A 22,242-nucleotide genomic window follows, 5' to 3' on the forward strand; every position below is an offset into this window, starting at 1 on the left:
TGTTTTCAGAAATAAAACTCGTGTTTTTATGGTTGTAAGATTGAACACATGAAGAAAACCATTGATGGTAAATCATAAAAATATATATTTATTATTCTAGAATAATTAAACATTGCTAGAACTTGGTCAACAGATTTTATGCTTTTTTTTGGGACCATTTTGTAAAATATATACCCTATCGCCACCACTTTCCCTTAACATCTGATTTCTTTTTTGTGAGCAGCTTGAGCCAGCGGATACTTCTGGATGGATCAACAGATGTTGTCTGGTACGACTTGGAATTATGTTTTGGTGACTATGCTTTATTATGACACCTAAGAAAACAGCAAAAGCAACAATCACAGGGAACCATTTCCAGTAGTAAAATGTATGAACCCAACTTGGTCTGCAATTCAAGTATCTGGATGCGCATGGTCACTCTTCATTTGGTCTGAAGAAATCCAGTGATGTGATGATGCAAGAGGATTCTAACGATCTATCCAATTTAATGATTGGTGTTACACGCCTAGACTACTCGGATCGTTGAGACTTGATTTATTTGTTCATGCCATGTATCCGGAAAGTGTATACAAAGCACAAACTTGTGATTGCACTGCTTTGAATTGATATTGCCACTTTGATGGTCTGTTCATTTGGCACTCATGTTTTATTATGTTGTGTTTAATTGGCTCTATATTGACTTAATTTCACAGTTTCTATTCAGTAGCAATATAACTTATACTTATACTATTCTCATTTGCAGTTGTATTCTCTAATGTTGTTCTTCAAGGAGTTCTGCTTTCTTCTGCTATCATGGTGTGTAATCGCTAACAAATTTTTTTGCAGCCACACTTTTCTCCAGATGCCATTATTGCTGAATCAACAGAATGAAATCTGTGCAAAAAGGTCAGAGCATTTGACTTTTCTCCCTAGTATTTAGTTTTACATTGAGCAATAAGGTTACATCCTCTGCCAACAGAAACTGTGGATGTTAAAAAGGGGAAATGATGACTGGGGTGACCACTCCACCCTGCAGATATTGCATGATGGTATCCAGGAACACACAAATCCTCAGAATCAGCGTTATTGGCCATGTATTGGTGCAAGGAATCTGACTCAGGTTTAGTGTTGATCTCAATGCACTTCAGAATAAACAATTACAATATATACAAAGAGCGATGAATATAAAATGACTTTGGTGATGATATTGTTATTTTATTCATTATTTTATTATGTATATATACATAATAAATATAATATATATTTTGCAAGTGAATGATGCTGGATCCATAGTTTATTTGTTTTATGGAACGATAATAAATAAAGGATTCATATTCTCTTGTGGTCAGAATAAAGCTACTAGTGAAAACCACATAAAAGCATATTTTATTAGAAAATAAATGTTGAACGGATGCTTGATAAAGTTTCCTCAGTGGTTGATCACAGTGATCTGATTGGCTGAGAGGAACAAGTGTACAACACGTAGGAATGACGTTAATTTACATAGGCGAATGATGTGGCAAAAATCAAAGGGCGAAATAGAAAGAAGTAGTTCTCCCCTTTAAATCCATTCTATGGTAGATTTATAATGACATGTAACGTGGCTGTTCTGACGTTTCAAAGGAAAATACAAAACACAGTAAATGTGCCAAGAAATTACTGATAACACACGGTATTATGTACTTTTTGTAAAAGTGACTCCGTATCCATCCGCCTCGCTGAGTGCACTTCCATTTCCGGGATGTTTTCTGCGCTGACCAGCCTCCATCGCCATTGCAGGTCCAGGGAGTCGGTGTAGCGGCACTTCGTTAGCTAGGGGAAGCCCGAAAGTAAACAGCTCAGGGACGAATTTGAAAAAAGTACCATCACACCGACAGCACGCTCGAGACAAGGCTCCTAGTTGAATCCGTCTGGACTTTAGACTCGGTGGCTCCCTGGCTGTCCGACGAGGATCTGAGTGAAGAAGCTGTAGTTTGTTAGCATTGGAAGAAACCGGAGGAGAGTGACAGAGGAACCGCCATGGCTCAGATCCTGCCTATTCGCTTTCAGGAGCACCTGCAGGTACGTGTACGGAGACTGACGCCGGCTGTGAATGAATGGTTGAATCACTAGGTGAAGTTTGTCTTTCAGTCGCTATCGGTGCGAGACTCTTCGTGGCCCCGGAGACTTCTCAAAGTCTAACAAGCTAAGTTAGCTCTCGGGTGCTAGGCTAACTAGCTTGTCTGGGTGGATGACGTTTATCTTGGTTAGCATCTAGCCGTCTTGCTAACACTTTGACTAGCCACCCTTGAGCCTGATGTAAACGAGGAAAGTCTACAACCCAGAACCAGGAGCTATACAAACATATTGGTATCAAGTTGTATTTAGAAACACGATGCTACTCTAACCCACTCTCACCGTATATCGACCCTGAAAACACCCTCAGTGAAGTGTTCATTTTCTTAGAGCACAGACCGCTGTAGTACCAATACTCACTGTCAGTGCTGCGATAATGCTAATTGGTAGAACCACCACACATTTAATACATTTCCGTATTGCCTGTACTGACAAATACCCATTAAGCTATCGGAATAAATGACAGCTAAGTTAGCGGTGATAGTTTATATTGACTTTACTGATGAAGTAATTTGCTTTGACGTGTATAAAACCTGCATCGTTTGATTACATTGAAAGTGATTAGCCGTCCTCAGGAGCCTGTCATATTGGTAGATTGTAAAGTGGTCATGTGGTGTGCTGGCCTGTCGGGTAGCTTTTCGGCTAACCATGTTGAATGACTTAGTCCGAGTTGGCCGAGGCTCAAACATTCACTGAGACCTCTGTGTCTGACAGGGAAACTATTCCCTTGATATGGCAGCAATGGAAGTACTACCAGGCGAACAGGTGTTTGCCGTGATTGTGTAACCCTGTGCACTATACGGATCGTACTTGGTTTCGATGTATCTTTACCTGAGCCATCTACAACTGCAAGCTGACCCGGTTTATGAGTGGGATTCAGTCGCTGGCATCCCAAGTGTAATGAATAAATCCTGGAGACTTTTGGTGTTTCAGTGTAGCTTCTAATTAGAAATGTGATCTGCCACCTTGAAGAAAATCATTTAGTTAATTCAGTCTTTGTATTTGTTTTCTAGCCTCACCTAAACACACACAGCTTTGTGCCAGCCTAATGACACAGATATCATAGGACAGTTTACTTTATCTGACTACAATTTTCCTTAATTTCCAAGAGGATATGTCTCTTCTGTGCATAGTCATGAAAACAGTGTTTAGACGTTGATCCCTGAATGGAGGTCAGAGGTCAAGGTCAGTGCCATTTGATGAGACTAACATTTAGCTCAGAAGGTGGATATTTAGATCTAGGTCTTCTGGTCTCATTGAAAGTATCACTATGTCGCTAGCATAGCCAGGTGCGGCGGGTTTCTATTTTAAATCAAGTGAATGGATTTTGTTTATTAAGAAAATCATAATTCTTTGAAATTTCACTAAAGTCAGTGTAGATCAACACTGTATTGTTGCCATTTTAGTGTATTTAAAAGCAGTTGATTAGTTAATATATCGGCCCATCACAAGAGATTGCATTTTTAACAAAGCAATGTAAAGGTCTTTTTGTGCATACAGTTACAGTGAAATTACTATTTGACTTCTTTGTTAAGTCCTTTTGATTGCAGGGGTGGGCCTGAAAAGAGATAGCAGTACAGAAGTGGTGAATTACAATACTGAGCTTCACAATTGAACCAAGATATTATCTTCAGCTTAGGCAAAGGTCTGTGCTTCCGTGCTCTGATACAACAGCTTTGCAGCAAAATTAGCCTGGTAGTTTTCAAATTTAACAATTTCATTCAGCAAATGCAACCCAAAAAGCTTTTTGTCAATCATAGTTGTTTGGGATTCACTTGGATACACATATTTGTATGATAATACAATAAATTGTCACATTTAATTCAAATGGCTAACTGTACTGCACTGTAGTTTTCAGACATATAAATGCCAAGATGTGACTGAAGTTTGCTTTCTGTGATTTGTATCATTGGCACATCACAAGGTCATCGTGTGCGACTAATCAACTCGCATGGAATCTCTGGCAAATATCACTAATGCATGACCTGCATATGTTGTTTCATGCATGTTTCACAGCATACGTCACTTGAGCAGATCATTGCAGAATATTAGAGACGGCCAATATGAACTAAAATAGTCTGTCCATTCGTTCGGGTGGCTGTCTGTCTGTTAGGTGAGATGGCTTCTCACAAGAGCAGGAAGGAAGTTACCTTCTTTGTACAATTGAGTCACATGATCTTGGAGTGATCCAAGATGGTAACTTTCTTTCAGTGAAATTTTTCACTTCTAACCATTTTTTACTTGAGCTTCAACATAAGTCTCATATACTTACTCAAATAATTTGTATGTAGTTTCAAATGTTAGCATAAAGATCTGTGTTAGTAAATGTGGATTAATCCCATAGTAATATGAAGGGCAGGATGATACTTTTACTCTCTGTTCGGTGTGATACAACTCTTATATCAAGATATAGAAGTATTTAGGTTTTGCACAACTCACTGGCAGCATGTATTTGAACAGTAAACATGGTCAAACATGTTAAAATTACAATGATGCCAATTCACAATTTGTTTCATCCCACTTTTTTCAAATTACAGCTTAAACAGACAAGGTCTTAGAAATTGGGATTTTTGTGGACTAAGTGTTGAGAGCTCATGTATAGAGCCATCATCAGAAGCAAGCATGTAACTTGGTCTTCTGTCTTTGTCCCTGCTATTCCCTGAAACTCTGCAGTCGTGTTTCCTCTGTCATCCGGTCAACATGCATAGCTTGCATATTCATAGATTATCCATTTATATAGTGTAGTTAAGACTACAGTTAAAAACTTTAATTGTTCAAGTGTCATTAAAATGCATTCATCTTAACTCCACAGATTTTTTTCAGTTTGTCATACACTTTGTATATTATCCTGGGAGTAGGTATTGGTATCATGAAGATAATTGATTATGGTATCTATATCAGGACAGTTGTACACAAAGAGTAAACCAATAAACACCAGGCAAATATAAAATATGTAATTCTTTTGAATTAATAATGATTTATGTATAAATTAATGAAATCAAATACTGTGAGCATCAACTGCTGCCCAGGAGTTTATTGATGTTTCCATTTTAAAAATAGTTAAGTTGATATAATAAAAAAACCACTTCCTGCACGTATGATTTATTAAGATGGCTTTTGAAGCCTTTCCTGTTTGAAATAGGCCATGTTGTGGATGTGTGGAGGGAAAACCAAGCCTTAGTTTATCAACAGTTTGTTAATTCAACAAAGTTCTTCACATATGATTCCATAATAACATGGTAAAGCACTGTTTACTGTCATTGATGTTTTGTAAGTACCCACAGTAATCCTTTTCAAAACATGTCATCACTTAAATCTCACTGCTAAAGCAATTATTAATCACTCAAAAAAAACCTTTTTGTTAAATGTGCAGCATGTAGTTTCTGTTTTTTGAGACAGAGGCCACCGAAAAACTATACAATTTTACAGAATATAGATATATATTGAGGTAAGAAAATGTATGCATTATTGTCATGTTTATTCTTATAAATCTTGCAGGTTGCTTTAAATTAGATGCTTGTGTTCTGTGGAAGGCCTAAGTTTCCTTATTATACTTAAAAGATTGGCTTTAGGCTGGCAGACAGGGGGAGGGATATAATTCAGATTTCTTTTCAGCTGTGTTTGACTGTAAATGTAATCTGTTTATCACACCTACATTTATAGCATTAGTTTATTTGGACATGCTCTTATCACTTTACAAGGTTTTTCATGTCACACTTTGCACTGGGCTAGTAACTGACCAGCTGAGATCCCATGACTGGTGAGGAAACGGATCTGCTGAACACTTGAAATTCTGCAGCACTGTTTAAATATAAGATAAAGCGTACATTTGGGAGAAAAGGGAAACTGCAGTCCCAAAAACCACCTCAGCAGAACTGGCCTGGAGTGGAGACGGATGGGCCTCACAAATCCATGCAATCCTTCCGTCTTCTCCCCCTCCACTTTATCAGTGAAGGCAGCCCTCTTGCTCTTCACCCCTGGGCTGGTCACATGTCCCCTTGCTAGTGTCACATGATAGTGGAGGAGGCAGCACTGGGCCAGCCTGTTGTTTCAGTCCTAGTAGACAATGGGTCCCTGGTTTCCTGTTGTGGAGCATTGCAGTGAAGTGCTGCAAGCCTCAGCACATTACATGGCACATCCTTCTCTGACCTGCCTTGAACTTTACATGTGTGGGACACTCATCTTCTTTTCGCTGAGCAAGATGCTGCTTTCCTTTGAGGGAAGAGCGAACAGGTTAAATCAACAGATGGGATTCCCTTTGGGTCATAAGGAGTAGTTCAAATCAGCTGACTTATTCCTCCCCTGGGTATCTGATCAGCTCATATTTGTAGCTTTAAGTTGAAACTAAATCAAGTTGATATACTTTCTTTCCTTGAGAGCACAGTATATTTTGAGCTGAATGACTGTGAATGGATAAGCCCTCATGAGCAGGAAAACATCCTCCCCTCAGTTACAGTACATGAACGGGAACATGATGATGTTGTATCAGTTAATTGTATTGCGCAAGAGTCCCATTAATAATAATGTCATTGATTTTGGGACCCATATCAGATGGATGCCTGACATATTAAACCCCTTGGTTTGGAAGCTCTCAAGGATCAACATGAGGAAATAAATGTTGGTCACATATTTAAAATGGAATTTTGTTCTTTCTATTCCAGCCACCAGGAAACATTTTTTTGTACATACTACACCTGATTACATCTCTCAGGGATTTTTTTTGTATATCTCTACGGAAACAACAGGTTGCACGAAAGTGGAAGCCATAACATTCTTTATCAGGAAGTTGTGACCTTAGTCAACTCACTCTTGTGACTGGAAGTAGAGAGATGTGTCCCTGTAGTAAATCCTCAATAAAACCTCCAGTGAGGTAGAAGTAGATGGCACTCATTTCTTGACTCTCTTGATAAGAGTCCTCGCAAGCTTAATCTTCTTAATTGATTGACATTAACCTCTGAAGTTTCTGTGAGGCTAATGTAGTAGGACAGATTTGTGCGCTCTCCTTGCTGCAAAAAGAAAATATACTGCCTTGCAGAGACACTAATTTTGAGTATGTTCTCATATGAGCTCATGTCATAGAAGATGCAGTATTGAAAAGGATCAGAATGTAGGCAGAGTTGAGTTAATGATTTATCTAAGGACTAATGATAGCAATGCATAATGTACTTGTCACGTGTCTCATGCTAGTAGTTTGATGTCGGAGTTGCACTTGCTAGCTGGGTGTTATAGTCATGAGCCTTCAGGAACTCTTTTGTAAATTGTTCCTCTACTTCACTGTGGTTCTCCTCACATTTTCATCAGAATTCTATAATTTTGTTGATTATCCTTAAGTACAACGATTGTCCCATTCTTCTCTCGGTTTTGCTCTCCTCACAGCCATGGAATTAATTAGCTGTTGTTGAATTAAAAGCCTCTGCCCGTCAAAGCTTGTTGCTGACTACTAAGCTGAACACAGCAGCACCAGGCCACATCAGGCCAGACTAAATGAACTGAGTGATTTTCCAGAATGGTTGTAGCTCCACTGGATTGACCTGCTTTCACCAAATTCCTGCACATTGATGTCACAGTAGCATTACCCCACAGCTGTGTTTTACTACAAGAAAACCCAGACTGACCAGACTGTGGTGCGTTCCGTCTTCCAGCTGTGTGCAACATCTATCTGTATTTGATGTGCTGTATTTACTTAACCTATTTCCCTTTTATTTAGGGACAGAGGTAGTAAATCTGTCTAGAATACTTATTTTTTATTAACAGAGGGTTAATAATGCCTGCTTAAGGTGTAGACGTCCCTTAGTCTGGTTTCCATAGATTAGAGAGTTGATTTTAAGAAAGTATATTCCCACGGTCTCATAGCTCACCATAACTGCATGGGGTTTTCAGATATTGTTAATCTAGACAAGTGCCCCTGTTTTAAATCCAATTTCAGGATATAATGGAATCCAGTTCAATACCTATATTTCAAGAAATATAGTTTTTTTAGAATGTTGTGATGAAACAAACTGCTGTTAGTTACTACTGAAAGCGAGTATATTCAGGGTCTAATATATTCTCTCTACGGGCCCTGTCCCTTTGTCTTATGTCGTGAATAAATATTGCCTCAGTAAACAAGTCTTCCACACAGACAATGGCAACGATATAGAGGCTTGGGAGCTGCAATGATGTCACTGTATGACGTCATACTTTGCAGCCATTAAAAAAAAGTCGCTGTTGAAATCTTGCTTCAGATTAGTTTTCAGTTCTTTCGTTCGAGCTGGTAGTAACACTTGTTCTGCAAGGTCATGTATCGCAATGTCATCGAGACGGAAACGGGTTACTCGCCAGTGAAAGAATGTGGGTGGGGCAGAGCCGTGGTGAGGGTGTGTCTATTCATTGATAAAAGGTGTTCCAACGTCGTTGAGCAGTTCCTGGAACTGTGGTTTGTCTTTGCTGATTAGGACTGGTCTGTGGCATTGGTGGATTTCTTTTTTATCATTAGCAGGCTTTGAAAGGAACTCACCACCAGACATGGGTCAGCTGTGGCTGAAGCTGGCAGGATATGTAGCACCAAATATAATAGCAAAGTATTTTCCCCACAATGAATTGCATTTAGATATTTACACTGACAACTCAGTTGTCTGGGACATATGAAAATTATATCAAAACATGGCTATTAATTTGATTTAAAATTTGTTCTCCAAAGAGTTGTAAGTAATTATACAACATTTGTAACTGTGGTGTATTACTCATAGGTTGCAAAAGTATAGGAAGTTGCAACAGCAATATGTGACCAATTGTAAATGTTTCTGGTAGTTTCATTTCCCTCAGGCTTACTTCACAACCACCTTGCCATTTGCAATGGTTTAGCGGGAAGACACTGGAATAATTTGTTCACTGATTGTGTCATTTGCCTGTCCAGTGTAATTTGATTTAACATCATATTCCAATTTTGTAAACATGATGGCTGGTTTGTTCTTGTATCAGTCTGGACTCCTTCTCAGAGGTGTTCTGGCAAAGCCATCCAGTTTGGCTGCCTTAAGCAGGTAGTGCTGTGTCAGTTTCTGTGAGGCAGGCAGGATGCCCTGTTTCCAGCCTTGGCAGTAATCTTGGCTGCAGAGCTTGCTGGTATTTTGTGCTGCAAAGCAGTGCACCTACAGTCTTCAGTTTTTCTCACAGGATAATACTCTTAATTTCCTGTATCACACTGTTTGTTGTGCTGGGACAGTTAAACTGAGGCTACACTTCTGAACTCTGGTTTACTTTCTGTTTGATTGCATCAGTGTTTCATTTCCTTTGGTTTACATCACAAACAACATAAGGCACAAGGGATTGTAACGGCAGATGTTGTCTTATTGCAGTAAAAGTGCTACATGTTGTCTTGACAAACTGCACCTGAACCAAATGCAATGAGCTACTCAAAGTCAGAGTTGAAAAGTTGTTGGCAGTCGGACTGCAGCATGACTAGAGTGTTGTGTAATACGGTTGTGGTTTCCTCCCTGGCCCCTTCTTTGAGAACTTGGATGAGTACTCCACCCAGTCCATATCTCTGCCTGTCTTGATGAGCTCCAGGTGTCCGAAGAGCTGCTCAGAGCTGCTCAGAGCTGCTCAGAGCTGCAAGGACACCTGATAGGCTGTGGTAGTGCAAAGCAGCTGAGTAGAGTCAGGGCCTTCTTATTGAACACTATTGTTGTTTGGTCAACATCAGGAATTTAAATTAATTGAACTGTTGAAATCATCATTGCTATGCACAATATTAACAAGTGGAACTCACAACCTGCTGACACTTACAGTCACCGGCTAATGACATCCTCTATTTCGCCACGTGGTTGCCCTGGCTCCTCTTGCTAAATACTGAACTAATTTGAAGTACAAATGAAATTATCTACCTCATCTCAAATAACAAAAATCATATTTTGTATTTCAAAACTAACTTGTTTTTATTCCCATCCTTTTCTCATAGCTCCAAAACTTAGGGATCAATCCAGCCAACATCGGCTTCAGCACACTCACCATGGAGTCGGACAAGTTTATCTGTGTGCGGGAGAAGGTGGGCGAGCAGTCTCAGGTGGTGATCATTGACATGGCCGACCCAAATACACCTATCCGCAGGCCCATCTCAGCTGACAGCGCCATCATGAATCCAGCCAGCAAGGTCATTGCGCTCAAAGGTACGTCAGTGTTTTGGCATCACCGAAGCCAAATTTCTTTGTATTGGCGTTAAATTATATTTTATATCTACATCATATACTTCAATGTAATATTTTATTTTAGCAGTGCTCTGTTCAGATATGTTTGTTCAATATGACTATTTAGTCTATTTTATAATTGAGATTATTTTTAAATGATTTCTGTCTAGTTATGTCCATACACATCCAGCTATTTTAGTTTTTCCACTATGAAGCACTTTTACTGGATCTTTTCTAAACATTTGTGTGTAAATATTCAAAATAGAGTATATTTATCCATTTCGTTCAGCATCCATGATTGTTTGACTTTTTTGTTGTTTTTGTTTTTGTCTGTTCTATGTTTCTTTGTTTGTTTTTTGTTTACTTTACTGCTTTCTTATGTGTTTACAGACGGTGAGTTGAAATTTAACTACTTCATTGTGGAAGTGAAATCCTGTTTTCAAGACGGTATTTAAGGACAAGTCACACAACTGAAAGGATCCCATTAAGTATACACAGTAATTAAATGTACCATGACTAAAGCCATCAACAAGTTTTTCTAAATCCTTGTCATTGAAAATATTTCTTTGTAAACAGGATTTAGCTTTCACAGCCTTACAGCTTGCTGGCATTCCATTATTTGTATTGTATGTACAAGTGATTGAGAACCCATTTTAAATGTGGTGATACCATGAGCAAAATGTATTTCATTCTAATTCACTTTCCTTCTCAATTTCCATTTTGAAATTCATGTCTTCCTCCATCTCTGTGAAGTTTTATTTACTCAAATCTGTTGTTTCCCTGGTTTCCCAGCTGTTTTTCATGTTTGTGAATTAATTCAGCAATTTATCATAAACGGTTCCCGATACCAAAAAACTAACTTTGAACCTGATTTGAAAGTCTGACTACATGTTCCTGATGTTATATCCCTCCATCGCATGTAATCTCAGATCAGGATTGAACTTGGTTTAGACCAGACTGTGAAGTTTACTTGTTAGAAAAAAGAGAAAAGGTTTAGATTTGGTCACTATTGAGAGTTAAGGAGCTGCAGATCTCTACTGAGGACGTGGTACAATGTGCAGTTGTAAATTGTGCTGTACTTTTATAGAAAGAACAAATTGCTGACAAACATGTGACTTAGAGGCTTGAGCTTTACAATAGTGGCATTACTTAACACTATACTGCCTAGTTAAATGTTACACAATGGCTCTTTGCCTGCAGTTTGTTCTTTTTTGTTCAAATTTATTATCTTTTTGCCCCAAAAATAAAAACACTGATTGCCAAAGTTAAAATTAAATGGATCCTCTTCTGGTTAGGACAGATCAGAAAAAGCTTCACACGAAAACCAGTTGCCCCTAATCAATGCACATCCCTCTTCATGTACAGCAGACATAAATATGTAATTATGGGAACTGGTAGTTCAATGAAACCGGTATCTGTGTAGTGTCTTATTAATCTTGGCTCAGGCTGTATTACCGGTCTGTTCCTCGCTAATTATGCATCGTAGCCTCAGCATAGATCCCTCCTCCCTCTGTCCACCTCTCACTGTCTTCCCTGCTCAGTCTACCATAATGACGCTTCTCAGCCAACCTTGTCATGTGACACAGTATGTAGCCCTGACCTTTTCATGTAACCATGATGTCTGAAGGATGGAGGCAGTTCGAGCACACACATCCCATCACCTCTAAAAACCGATGATTATTCAATGAAAAATCCCTTTGCTTGCTACAAATTGGCTGCTGCTGCTCCATTTTTCACACCGCTTATAGTTCTCCGATTCCATGGCTGAGTGATGGCAAAATGATCTTGACAGATGTGCTAACGCATTGGTCTTTGCTTTTTTTTCTCCTTTCTTAATGAGTATTGAATAATGAACAAACAAGGAAATCACACTGCTTAATAATTAAGCTTTAGTTCACAAAATGAACCCAAACTAAAAAAACAAACAAAAATAAAACAAATCAGGTGAGTGAACCGTTTTTAAACATTAAGTCTCTCGTATTGGATCAAGACGTCACAAAACATTGATCTGGAACTGTAGAAAATCAACCATAATCATGATTGGAAACCATTTCTGTGACCCGTGTCTCCATGTGTCTGTTTAAATGTCTTTTTCCACTGTTTGCCAAATTGGCTCAGATGCAGATGTGTTGGCCTTCTTTGTGAGTTGTTTGTTTCTCGCTTCTACCCTCCGTATGTTTCTCTCTGAGGGCTGTTCATTTGATGGGGTGGACCAAGTAGTCGGACATAATGATTCATGACACATACTAAGTACAATTATAAATAATCTTTCAGGACCTGTGGTTAGTTCAGTTAAATTATGTACCTATATTCTTTGATTCTTTTAAGTTATTGACCTGTGCTAAGGAGGGGTGTGCATGTATATAGTCATTCTCACTCTCACAGAACCACAAGGAGCACAAGTTAATACACATTGAGAATAACTCTTTGTCATTTACTTATATTTCAACATGAATCTGTTATTGGGCAACACTACAGTTATGTGTTCCTATTGGCCTGTCAATTTATAATTCACCTATAGTGGGTAGAAAAATTGACTTGCTTGAGTTCACATAATTGACACAGTGACACCTGGTGAAGCCTCCCATGAGGCCCAAATTATATTCACAGGTATTTTTTCTGTGCCTTTCTCACTACACTTCACTACATGACACAATTTCCGACTACAGCATGTATGGTATCCACGATCCATCAGTAATGGCCTCGTCGTTGCCTGATGACGTCTGTGCCATGACTACTGATGTTTCAAATTTGAATCTCCCTTCTATTTAAATTTGATGTATTCTCTTTTACAATGAGCGTGTCTGTGTGTGTGTGTTTGTAGACATCCTGTCAGAAACTATAACATTCTTCTGGGCCCTGGCTCCTGCCCCATCTCTCCCCCTACTCTAGCATCCAAAACCCTTCAGATTTTCAACATTGAGATGAAGAGCAAGATGAAGGCACACACCATGACGGACGATGTTACCTTCTGGAAGTGGATCTCCCTTAACACAGTTGCACTTGTGACTGACACTGCCGTCTACCACTGGAGCATGGAGGGTGACTCGCAGCCTGTGAAAGTCTTTGACCGCCACTCCAGCCTGGCAGGCTGCCAGATCATCAACTACCGCACTGACGCTAAGCAGAAGTGGCTCCTGCTCATCGGCATCTCAGCCCAGGTACATTTCTGCTCATCTCTTCTGATTTAATACCAAACATAGTAATTTCGATGGTTTAGTAACCCTTCAAACATTCGTTACAAACAGTAAAGCTGTTTTCAAACATGACCTGTGGGTAGAGTCCAGAGAATCGAGAGTTCTCCTTTCACACATGCACAACGCAGCGAGATGTTCTTTGAATCCGTAGGTTATTTTCCCCTACGAGTTCATAACCGCATCCAATGCTTTTCTTGACAACACACATACACTGGTGTCGGCTCTTATCGCTACATCAGTGTCTTCTATGTGTGTGTCACCACTCGTTCATCTCATGATTTAAGTTTTCTTTTCTTTCTTCCATTTTTGAGATTGTCGCTTGTTAAAAGCTTCATCAACCCCCCAATGTTCGTAGTGAATCCAGTGGGGCAGCCCCTGCTGTGTTCTTACATCAAATCTTCTGACTTTCTACGGACTTTATGCTAGTAGGCCAGGCAGAGAAAGTCCTCAGATATTCCGGAGCCTCTCACTCTGACTTTTGCATTCACACATGCACCTCCTCCAGAGAAAATACTGGGGACCTGTGGAGTTCAGTGCATGTCTGAAAGCTTAAGCAACCTACTCGCACTGCTATGTAACTTAGCAGCTTTATACTAAGCATTGCTTAACCAACTTGTTTTTCACATTTGTATGTAAACTGCTTTGCCTTTTTACAGCAAAATCGGGTGGTGGGAGCCATGCAGCTCTACTCTGTTGACAGAAAAGTTTCTCAGCCCATCGAAGGCCATGCAGCCAGCTTTGCTCAGTTCAAGATGGAGGGAAATTCAGAGGAGTCAACTTTGTTCTGCTTTGCTGTCAGAGGCCAAGCTGGAGGAAAGGTAACTGATGTTTATTACATAATGGGGAAATACATGGATTTTGGATTGCTTATAGAAAATACTAGTGTGAAAGTTTCTCACTTGTGATTTCTCTCTCTGACACAGTTGCATATCATAGAAGTGGGAACTCCACCAACTGCCAACCAGCCATTTCCAAAGAAAGCAGTGGATGTGTTCTTCCCTCCAGAAGCCCAGAATGACTTCCCTGTGGCCATGCAGGTATGTTTCCATAGTTTGGCAGGTGGCTCAGGCAAAGCACACTCAACTGCTATTCTTAGAATACACATTAAGCGTGTAAATTATACAGAGTAGCTGTGTTCCCTCACAGCATATTTTAACAGTCAATTGATGGTTTTAGGGACACCGTTGTTCTAATATGATCTGTTGTTCCTAAGGATAAATCTAGTTACTTATTTTAAACTAATTACTCAATCTTCGGTTCTGTATTTGTCCCAGTTTTTCTTTGGAAAACCCTTTTGGGTGGTTTATGATGATGTAAAAATCCTTATTCATTTTGAAAGAAACAGCATATGCTTATGAAGTCTTTTTCATTTTCTTTTTTTTTCATCGAAATAATATTAACAGATATACTATGTTATAGGTTAAATGTTAAAGCCCTATGAGACTAATTGTTATTTGTGAATGTGGGCTATACAAATAAAATTTGATTGATTGATTGATTGATATATATGCATTTTTGTCTCTTCCTTGACAGATAAGCTCAAAGCAAGATGTGGTTTTCCTTATTACCAAATATGGCTACATCCACTTGTATGACTTGGAGACCGGCACCTGCATCTACATGAACCGCATCAGTGGAGAGACCATCTTTGTCACAGCTCCACATGAGGCCACCTCGGGTATCATTGGGGTCAACAGGAAAGGACAGGTAAAAATTTCAACTAGTGCCTGTCCTATGCTTGAGGGGAGAAGTACAATGCTCTTTAGCACGGCTGCTCATTATTTTTAATGTCAAAGTAAAATGAAACCAACTATCTTCCTAACCTCAGCCAAAGAAGAACCATTTCTTTATTATCTTCTCATGTCAACAGCAATCACATGTCCAACAAATCTGACACGGGTTAATAATTGTTGACGAACACAACTACAAACATCAGCAGTTGCAATAACATTGTCTTCTTGTTTACCTGTCAACATCAGTCGGGCTTTTCCAGGAGGCATTATAAATAATCCAAAGTGTAGTGTTTCACTCAGAGAGAGGGGATAGGCCTGTGTCTTACTGCTTTTGTTAAGCTGAACCAGAGAAGAGAACTGGATCCAGCCAGCTGATGAATAATGTTCGAGCCAGGCCACGCACACCACATGAATTATTGAGTGAAGAGAGGAAAGCTGATCTGAAGCAGTGACGGATCTCGGTGTATGCCATGACAGTGAAGTGTGTATGTGTGTGCAACGTGTGTACACACAGAGGCAGTGTCTAGGTCTCACAGTGCCTCCAATTGAGTGGGTTAGTTACCAACTATATTAGGAAAGTTATAACAAGATAACACAACATTGCTTTTATCATACATTTCTTCTTATATACCTCTGTCTTTGGTCAACTGGCTTGCGTAAAGTAGAACTAAATACATAATTGAAAACTGTTTCCTAATATTTATGTACTTAGTTTGATTGGACAAACAGAATAGTGAAGAAAGGGGCTGTATCAGATATACGCTTCTGATAAAGGATATAATGGTAGTTTTGAATTTGTATTAGGTTGTGTTTGCACATTTACATTGATTAGGTTTATTAAGTATTCAGTCTGTAGTTAATGGTAAACACTTTATCTGACAATATATCATTCGCTTTCACACACAGTAGTAACCATCCATGTGTGGAATTGGTCAGAAACTTTTACAGAAGTAAATGGTGGTTAACCACAACCCTGCTCAACAGTGAAGTGTCAAGATGTTGAACTCAAGGATTGACATTTTCTTTAAACCAATATGAACATGGTCCTCCTGGTCTCCTGTCATTTTTCTGATAAGTTGGTGTCTATTATCTACTTGTACATTTCCACACTTTTTATTTGGAACTATGAAGTAAGTAAGGCCCTGTTGTTAGTTTGAGTTGGACTATCAGGATCTCTGATACCATGAATGGTATCAGAGATCCAGCAGCCAGCATACAAGTGAAGAACAGCTACATATAAACCAGAAGAGTGCGAGAAAGCGACGGAGCAAGAAAGGAAAAAAGGGCCCACCAGCAATTAGCACATGACGTGAAGTGGGAGGCACAGCCTGGTGCCACGTAATCCTCTTAGTGCTGGTCTTCTCATCCAATCAAATCTCCACCTCATCAGACAGAGACCTGTGATGTCTGCCTGCAATTTTACTATTCCCTGTATCAGTAAGTGTGGTTGTGTCGAGGCTAGTGTTTCACTTGTTGATACTACAGCTCATGTATCATCTGACACATGGTGTTGTCTCGTTAAGAAGGTTTTTTAAGCAAGATTCCCACCGGACTCTGATCATTGTATTTACATGGAATATGAGGGTTTTGTTCAATATGTTTACCTGAATAATAATTCATGAAGTCGTCAGAAGAATGTCAAGCATGACTTTGGACAGTATCCACTAGGGCTGAACGATTTGGGGAAATAATCTAATTGCGATTTTTTTCCCCAATATTGCGATTGCGATTTAATATGCAATTTTTTTATTTGATCCAATTTTTTTTCCCCAACAAAACGTAATTAATGATTTAAATATGACCAACACAATATTAGATACATTTAGTGTTAAATAATATTTAAAATTATAGGTGCCTTACTGCTCCCAAGTCAGAAACATTTCACACAACTGAAACATAGAATTTGCCTCTACTATACTTTGAAAATATTTTGTAAAATCAAAGTAAATAAAGTTATAAATAAAAAACGGAGAAATGCACAGGCCACAAAGTCAAACAGTACAACTGCATGTATGAACAGTTTCCTGAAGTTAATGAAAGGGTCCCACTCCTCAGACTGTGATTTTTAACCCTTTCGAACTCAAGTCACGTAACAGACCGAGTGTGTGTGTGTGTGTGTGTGTGTGTGTGTGTGTGTGTGTGTGTGTGTGTGTGTGTGTGTGTGTGTGTGTGTGTGTGTGTGTGTGTGTGTGTGTGTGTGTGTGTGTGTGTGTGTGTGTGTGTGTGTGTGTGTGTGTGTGTGTGTGTGTGTGTGTGGAGCCACAACACAGCAGACATGAGGCGCTGTAAAGCCTTGAGCATCCCGTTCATGTCCCGGTGGTCGTGCAGCGGTACGGAGGCGCCGGGCTTCAGCAGGAACACCCCCATGCTGAGCACCTCCGTCCCGCAGATGTGCGTGTAGGTGACCGGGGGGCTCCGGAGCCCCACCGCCCCGGCGCTCGGCTCGCCGCGCGTTTTCAGGTCCTCCGCCCGCACCGCGGTCACCAGCGAGATGAGCTCGCTCTGTGTTTCCGCCTCGTGAAGACTTGAGGCCCCTGTAGGTGATGCCGGCCTGCTTCGCTATCTTCTGGATCAGCGGAGTTGTGTTGTCCCGCGGCATTCTGGCTGCGGGTGAGGACGGCAGCCCGGTGCGCTACTCTCGTTCGCACGTGATAATCGCGCACGTTGCGATTAGGAAATCGCGTTTTATCATATCGCGATTAAATCGCAAATGAAATTAATCGTTCAGCCCTAGTATCCACTCCTTTCTTGTATTTACTCACATGTTTCTGTTTATATCAACCCTGAATTCTTTGGTGTCCTTTTCATTTTTCAGACACTGAATCCTCCCCCTTGCATTCATCAACATCTGCATGATTAGAACAGAATTTCCACTTAAGGACTTATTGCGACTCAATGATTTGTATCAATCTTTTATCTAAGCCCCCTTCAATTAGTCCACCTACATTATCGTAAGTGACCCTGCTTTAGTGGCTGGAAGAATGAGGTCTATTCACTGGTGTTAAAGCTGGGGTACTGACCTGCTGGGCTTGTTTGTAAAGGGGCCAACACTGGTAGTCTTTCCCCTTCACCACCACCCCCTCCCCTTTCCTCCGTCCTGCTCTTTTATTTGACTTGTTCCCCTTTCTCTCTCTCTCTGTGTTGCCGGACGGCTCACAAAAGCCATGCGTTACACTGACCTACTAATAATACATTCGTATTCAGCAGCCACAACCAAAGGCCAGACAGAGTTTAATGGAGTTATCACGTGACTCTCTTCCAGAAGAAGAGAACTTTTCTGCATTTTACAATGATACAACTGTTTACATGCGTAGGAGACAAGCTTTTACACTAGCCCCTCAATTCCCAGTGTACATAAGTGGTCACTTGATATGCGTTAGTAGGGACGTGGATAAAAACTAATACAGAGCCGAAACGCTTGTGTGGACAGAGATGGTTTTAATTTGAAGACACCGTTTTCTAAGGAAAACATAGAAGTATGGATGCAGCCTCAGCAGCTCTTTTACATCAGTTTTTTGCAAAAAAGGGTGGGGGTAAAATCTGGCAGCATGATTACACAGTTTCCCTCTCTCTGGTCCCTAGTGCACTTTACTAAATCAGTCTCTGTATTCCCCCTTAACACAGGTGCTGTCCGTGTGTGTGGAAGAGGAGAACATCATCCCCTACATCACCAACGTACTGCAGAATCCAGACCTGGCTCTCCGCCTAGCTGTCCGCAACAACCTAGCTGGCGCTGAAGAGCTCTTTGCGCGCAAGTTCAACAACCTTTTTGCGGCTGGCAACTTCTCTGAGGCTGCCAAAGTAGCTGCCAATGCACCAAAGGTACTCATCCTTTTTGCATAGGATTAATCAACAAGTCTCGGTTATAGTCTGAACACAAATGTACTGACCAAACCTTTATCAGTTGTTCAGATCTATTCTTACCCTCAGTTGACCTCTCCCCTCTCAGGGTATCCTTCGTACCCCAGACACCATCCGTCGCTTCCAGAGTGTTCCGACTCAGCCAGGCCAGACCTCCCCCTTGCTCCAGTACTTTGGTATCCTGTTGGACCAGGGCCAACTCAACAAGTTCGAGTCCCTGGAGCTCTGCAGGCCCGTCCTGCAGCAGGGGCGAAAGCAACTTCTGGAGAAGTGGCTGAAGGAAGACAAGGTATTGTAGATTAGCCTCCATCTCTGCCACCACTCACAGGAAGAGGCTCTTCCTGAGCTGCCTATTTGTTTACATGACTTCTCTATTATCTTGGATCATGTGAGATCATCGTTATGTAAGGAGTTTGTGAAGTTTCCCTGAGAAATGTTTTGGTGGCTCAAAGTGCCTTCCTGCTCAGACATTTTTTTTTTCTTTTCCGGGGCTGTGATTTTTTTGAATGTTCACTAATTTGATAATTTTAACATATATGTATAATAGTAATTTGTATAATAGTGTATATTTATATATATTTTTTTAACATACTTTCATACATTTGGCATTATTTTGTTTAACATGCTGCATATATCCACCTGATCTTGTGTTATCAATTTAGCTTAAACAACAAAATAAGAGTTGTATGGGGGTGGCATGGCTGAGAGTGGTGACTGTATAGTCATCACATCACAACCTTTCGGTGGTCCTGACAGTTCTTTTTAAGGTTCAGCTTTTAAATACACAGTTTGTCCATTTTTCTGTAGATTGGGCCCTGCAATTATTTTGATACCTTCAAACTATTGATATTGCACTTTCTACAATATTGGACCCTTTTTTTTTTTTTTTAAGAGATATGTTTTTAAACACAAATTTCGTATACATTCTCTTATTTTGGTTGACAAAGGGCAAGGTTCCGGTGGCTTCACAAAACATGTTTTTAGCCTCATGACATCTCAAATCTCATTTTAGGGAATTTCTCATTATATTTAAGTAAAGCTCAAAGTGACCCCATGACACAATAATCTATGTAAACTGAAACTGCCTCTGTTGACGGAGGTATAGAAGCGCAGGACATTAATTGTAGTTTGTCTGGTTCCAGTGCTGATGTTACTTGTCTTACTTTTCAGTTGGAGTGCTCAGAGGAACTTGGTGACCTGGTGAAGGCAGTGGATCCTACCTTGGCTCTCAGTGTCTACCTGAGGGCCAACGTCCCAAACAAAGTCATTCAGTGTTTTGCAGAGACTGGTCAGTTCCCCAAGATCGTCCTGTACGCCAAGAAGGTACGTCTGTCTGGCTCAGATAGTATTTAAGCTCTTTTAGCTGGATTTTCCCAGAATTCCAAAGTGCACAGAGAAAACATACTGTGCAAAATGAAAACAGAACAGAAAACCATCACTGTGTGTGTTTGTGTGAGAGAAGTACAAAAGAACAAGAGCACTTATTGATGGATTTTTTAATTTTTTCTCCAGGTGGGCTACACTCCAGACTGGATCTTTCTGCTGAGGAATGTTATGCGGATCAACCCAGAACAAGGCCTGCAGTTTGCCCAGATGCTTGTTCAGGATGAAGAGCCCCTGGCTGACATCACACAGGTCAGAGGAAGGAAGCAGGGATTTCAAAATTATAAATAAACGGATTTTGGCTTTCATTTTAATTATATTACTCCGAGTGGATGAGGTCTCTCTTTAAGAACTCAACATTTCTACCATACTCTTATTAAAACTTACAAAGATTGTTGTTGTATAAGTTTAACAACTGTTGCAGAAACTAGGGTTGTGGTTTTTGAGGTTTAGGTGCGTTCAGGCTATAATAATCTGAAGGAAAAATAAACTTTGTGACCTCTGCATATCCCAAGTTTGAACGAAGGAATTTGACTAAGTCACATGACATGCCAGCATCTGTGAAGCTCAGCATTCCTTTAATATATAGGAACTGCACCTCTTCCTTTGCTTCCTGCCACTGCAGACTCTCTGCACTGCAAATGTCAACAGCTGACACAGCGCTCTGTATTGCCTAAAGTGCTGTACTGGCAGGTAAAAAGACTTTTAAGAATAACACACATTGCATCAGAGGCTGTCCTCGAGCTTTGGAAGAGGAAATGTGTTGTCGTCAGCCAACTTTTACTTTACATTGTAACTGGTCTTTTGGAGAAGTTAAGTTAAAATGTGAGTGCGGCATAACTGTAGGAGACTGTAGTAGGACTATTGTTTACTATTAATTATAGTGAAGTAGTACTTTATTTAGTACAAAGGAAGGGTTATAACAGTTACGCAATCTGGTTCTTCCTTGAGAGTTGTTTAACAATGTGTTTCTATGTCTGTCCAGATCGTGGATGTGTTCATGGAGTACAACCTGATCCAGCAGTGCACATCATTCCTCCTGGATGCTTTGAAGAACAACAGACCCTCAGAAGGACCACTGCAGACTCGGCTGCTGGAGATGAACCTCATGCATGCTCCACAGGTAGATACGTGCACATACTTTACTGAAAGGAATTCAATGATTAAAACGGAGAAATAATTTATAACTTTTTTGTTTCTTTATGTCATGGGTACAGGTTGCTGATGCTATCCTAGGCAACCAAATGTTCACCAACTACGATCGTCCCCACATCGCCCAGCTGTGTGAGAAGGCCGGACTCCTGCAAAGGGCGCTGGAGCACTACACTGACCTGTACGACATCAAGCGCGCTGTTGTGCACACACACCTGCTCAACCCAGAGGTAGGCTACACTCACCAACTGACGATAATTAAATTAAAACTAGAAGAAAATATTCTTTGTTGTCAATTTCTTACATGTTGGACAACCAACGAACTAAATTCAAATTTCCTCCTGCACTTTCAGTGGCTGGTGAACTTCTTTGGCTCGCTGTCAGTCGAAGACTCTCTGGAGTGCCTCAGGGCCATGTTGTCGGCCAACATCCGCCAGAACCTGCAGATTTGTGTCCAGGTGGCTTCCAAGTACCACGAGCAGCTCAGCACACAGTCTCTCACTGAGCTCTTTGAGTCATTCAAGAGCTTTGAAGGTGAGATCAAAGATTTAATGAAAGCATACTGCTTCATTTGATATTTAAATCTTTCCTTTTTTTTCTTTTACTGTAGTCAGCAATTCAGACGATAAGAATATTGGACATTTTTGAAGTTCGTAGACA

The 22,242-nt window shown here is 40.3% G+C and overlaps 1 protein-coding gene across 1 annotated transcript in view; it reads left to right on the plus strand.

The window, feature by feature from the left end:
* Positions 1-1,742: 1,742 nt before the first annotated feature.
* cltca (clathrin, heavy chain a (Hc)) overlaps positions 1,743-22,242 on the plus strand; it is a 31,560-nt gene continuing 11,060 nt past the window's right edge. The window contains exons 1-14 of the mRNA XM_061086203.1: positions 1,743-2,040; positions 10,031-10,238; positions 10,647-10,649; positions 13,149-13,417; positions 14,110-14,271; positions 14,377-14,490; positions 14,987-15,160; positions 18,811-19,008; positions 19,136-19,336; positions 20,218-20,370; positions 20,560-20,682; positions 21,416-21,553; positions 21,648-21,812; positions 21,936-22,116. Of these exons, the coding sequence (XP_060942186.1) occupies positions 1,999-2,040; positions 10,031-10,238; positions 10,647-10,649; positions 13,149-13,417; positions 14,110-14,271; positions 14,377-14,490; positions 14,987-15,160; positions 18,811-19,008; positions 19,136-19,336; positions 20,218-20,370; positions 20,560-20,682; positions 21,416-21,553; positions 21,648-21,812; positions 21,936-22,116 (2,131 nt within the window). The 5' untranslated portion in view covers positions 1,743-1,998. The remainder of the gene's footprint in view (positions 2,041-10,030; positions 10,239-10,646; positions 10,650-13,148; positions 13,418-14,109; positions 14,272-14,376; positions 14,491-14,986; positions 15,161-18,810; positions 19,009-19,135; positions 19,337-20,217; positions 20,371-20,559; positions 20,683-21,415; positions 21,554-21,647; positions 21,813-21,935; positions 22,117-22,242) is intronic.

Source organism: Limanda limanda, chromosome 14 (genome assembly GCF_963576545.1).
Source record: "Limanda limanda chromosome 14, fLimLim1.1, whole genome shotgun sequence".
Taxonomy (NCBI): Eukaryota; Metazoa; Chordata; class Actinopteri; order Pleuronectiformes; family Pleuronectidae; genus Limanda; species Limanda limanda.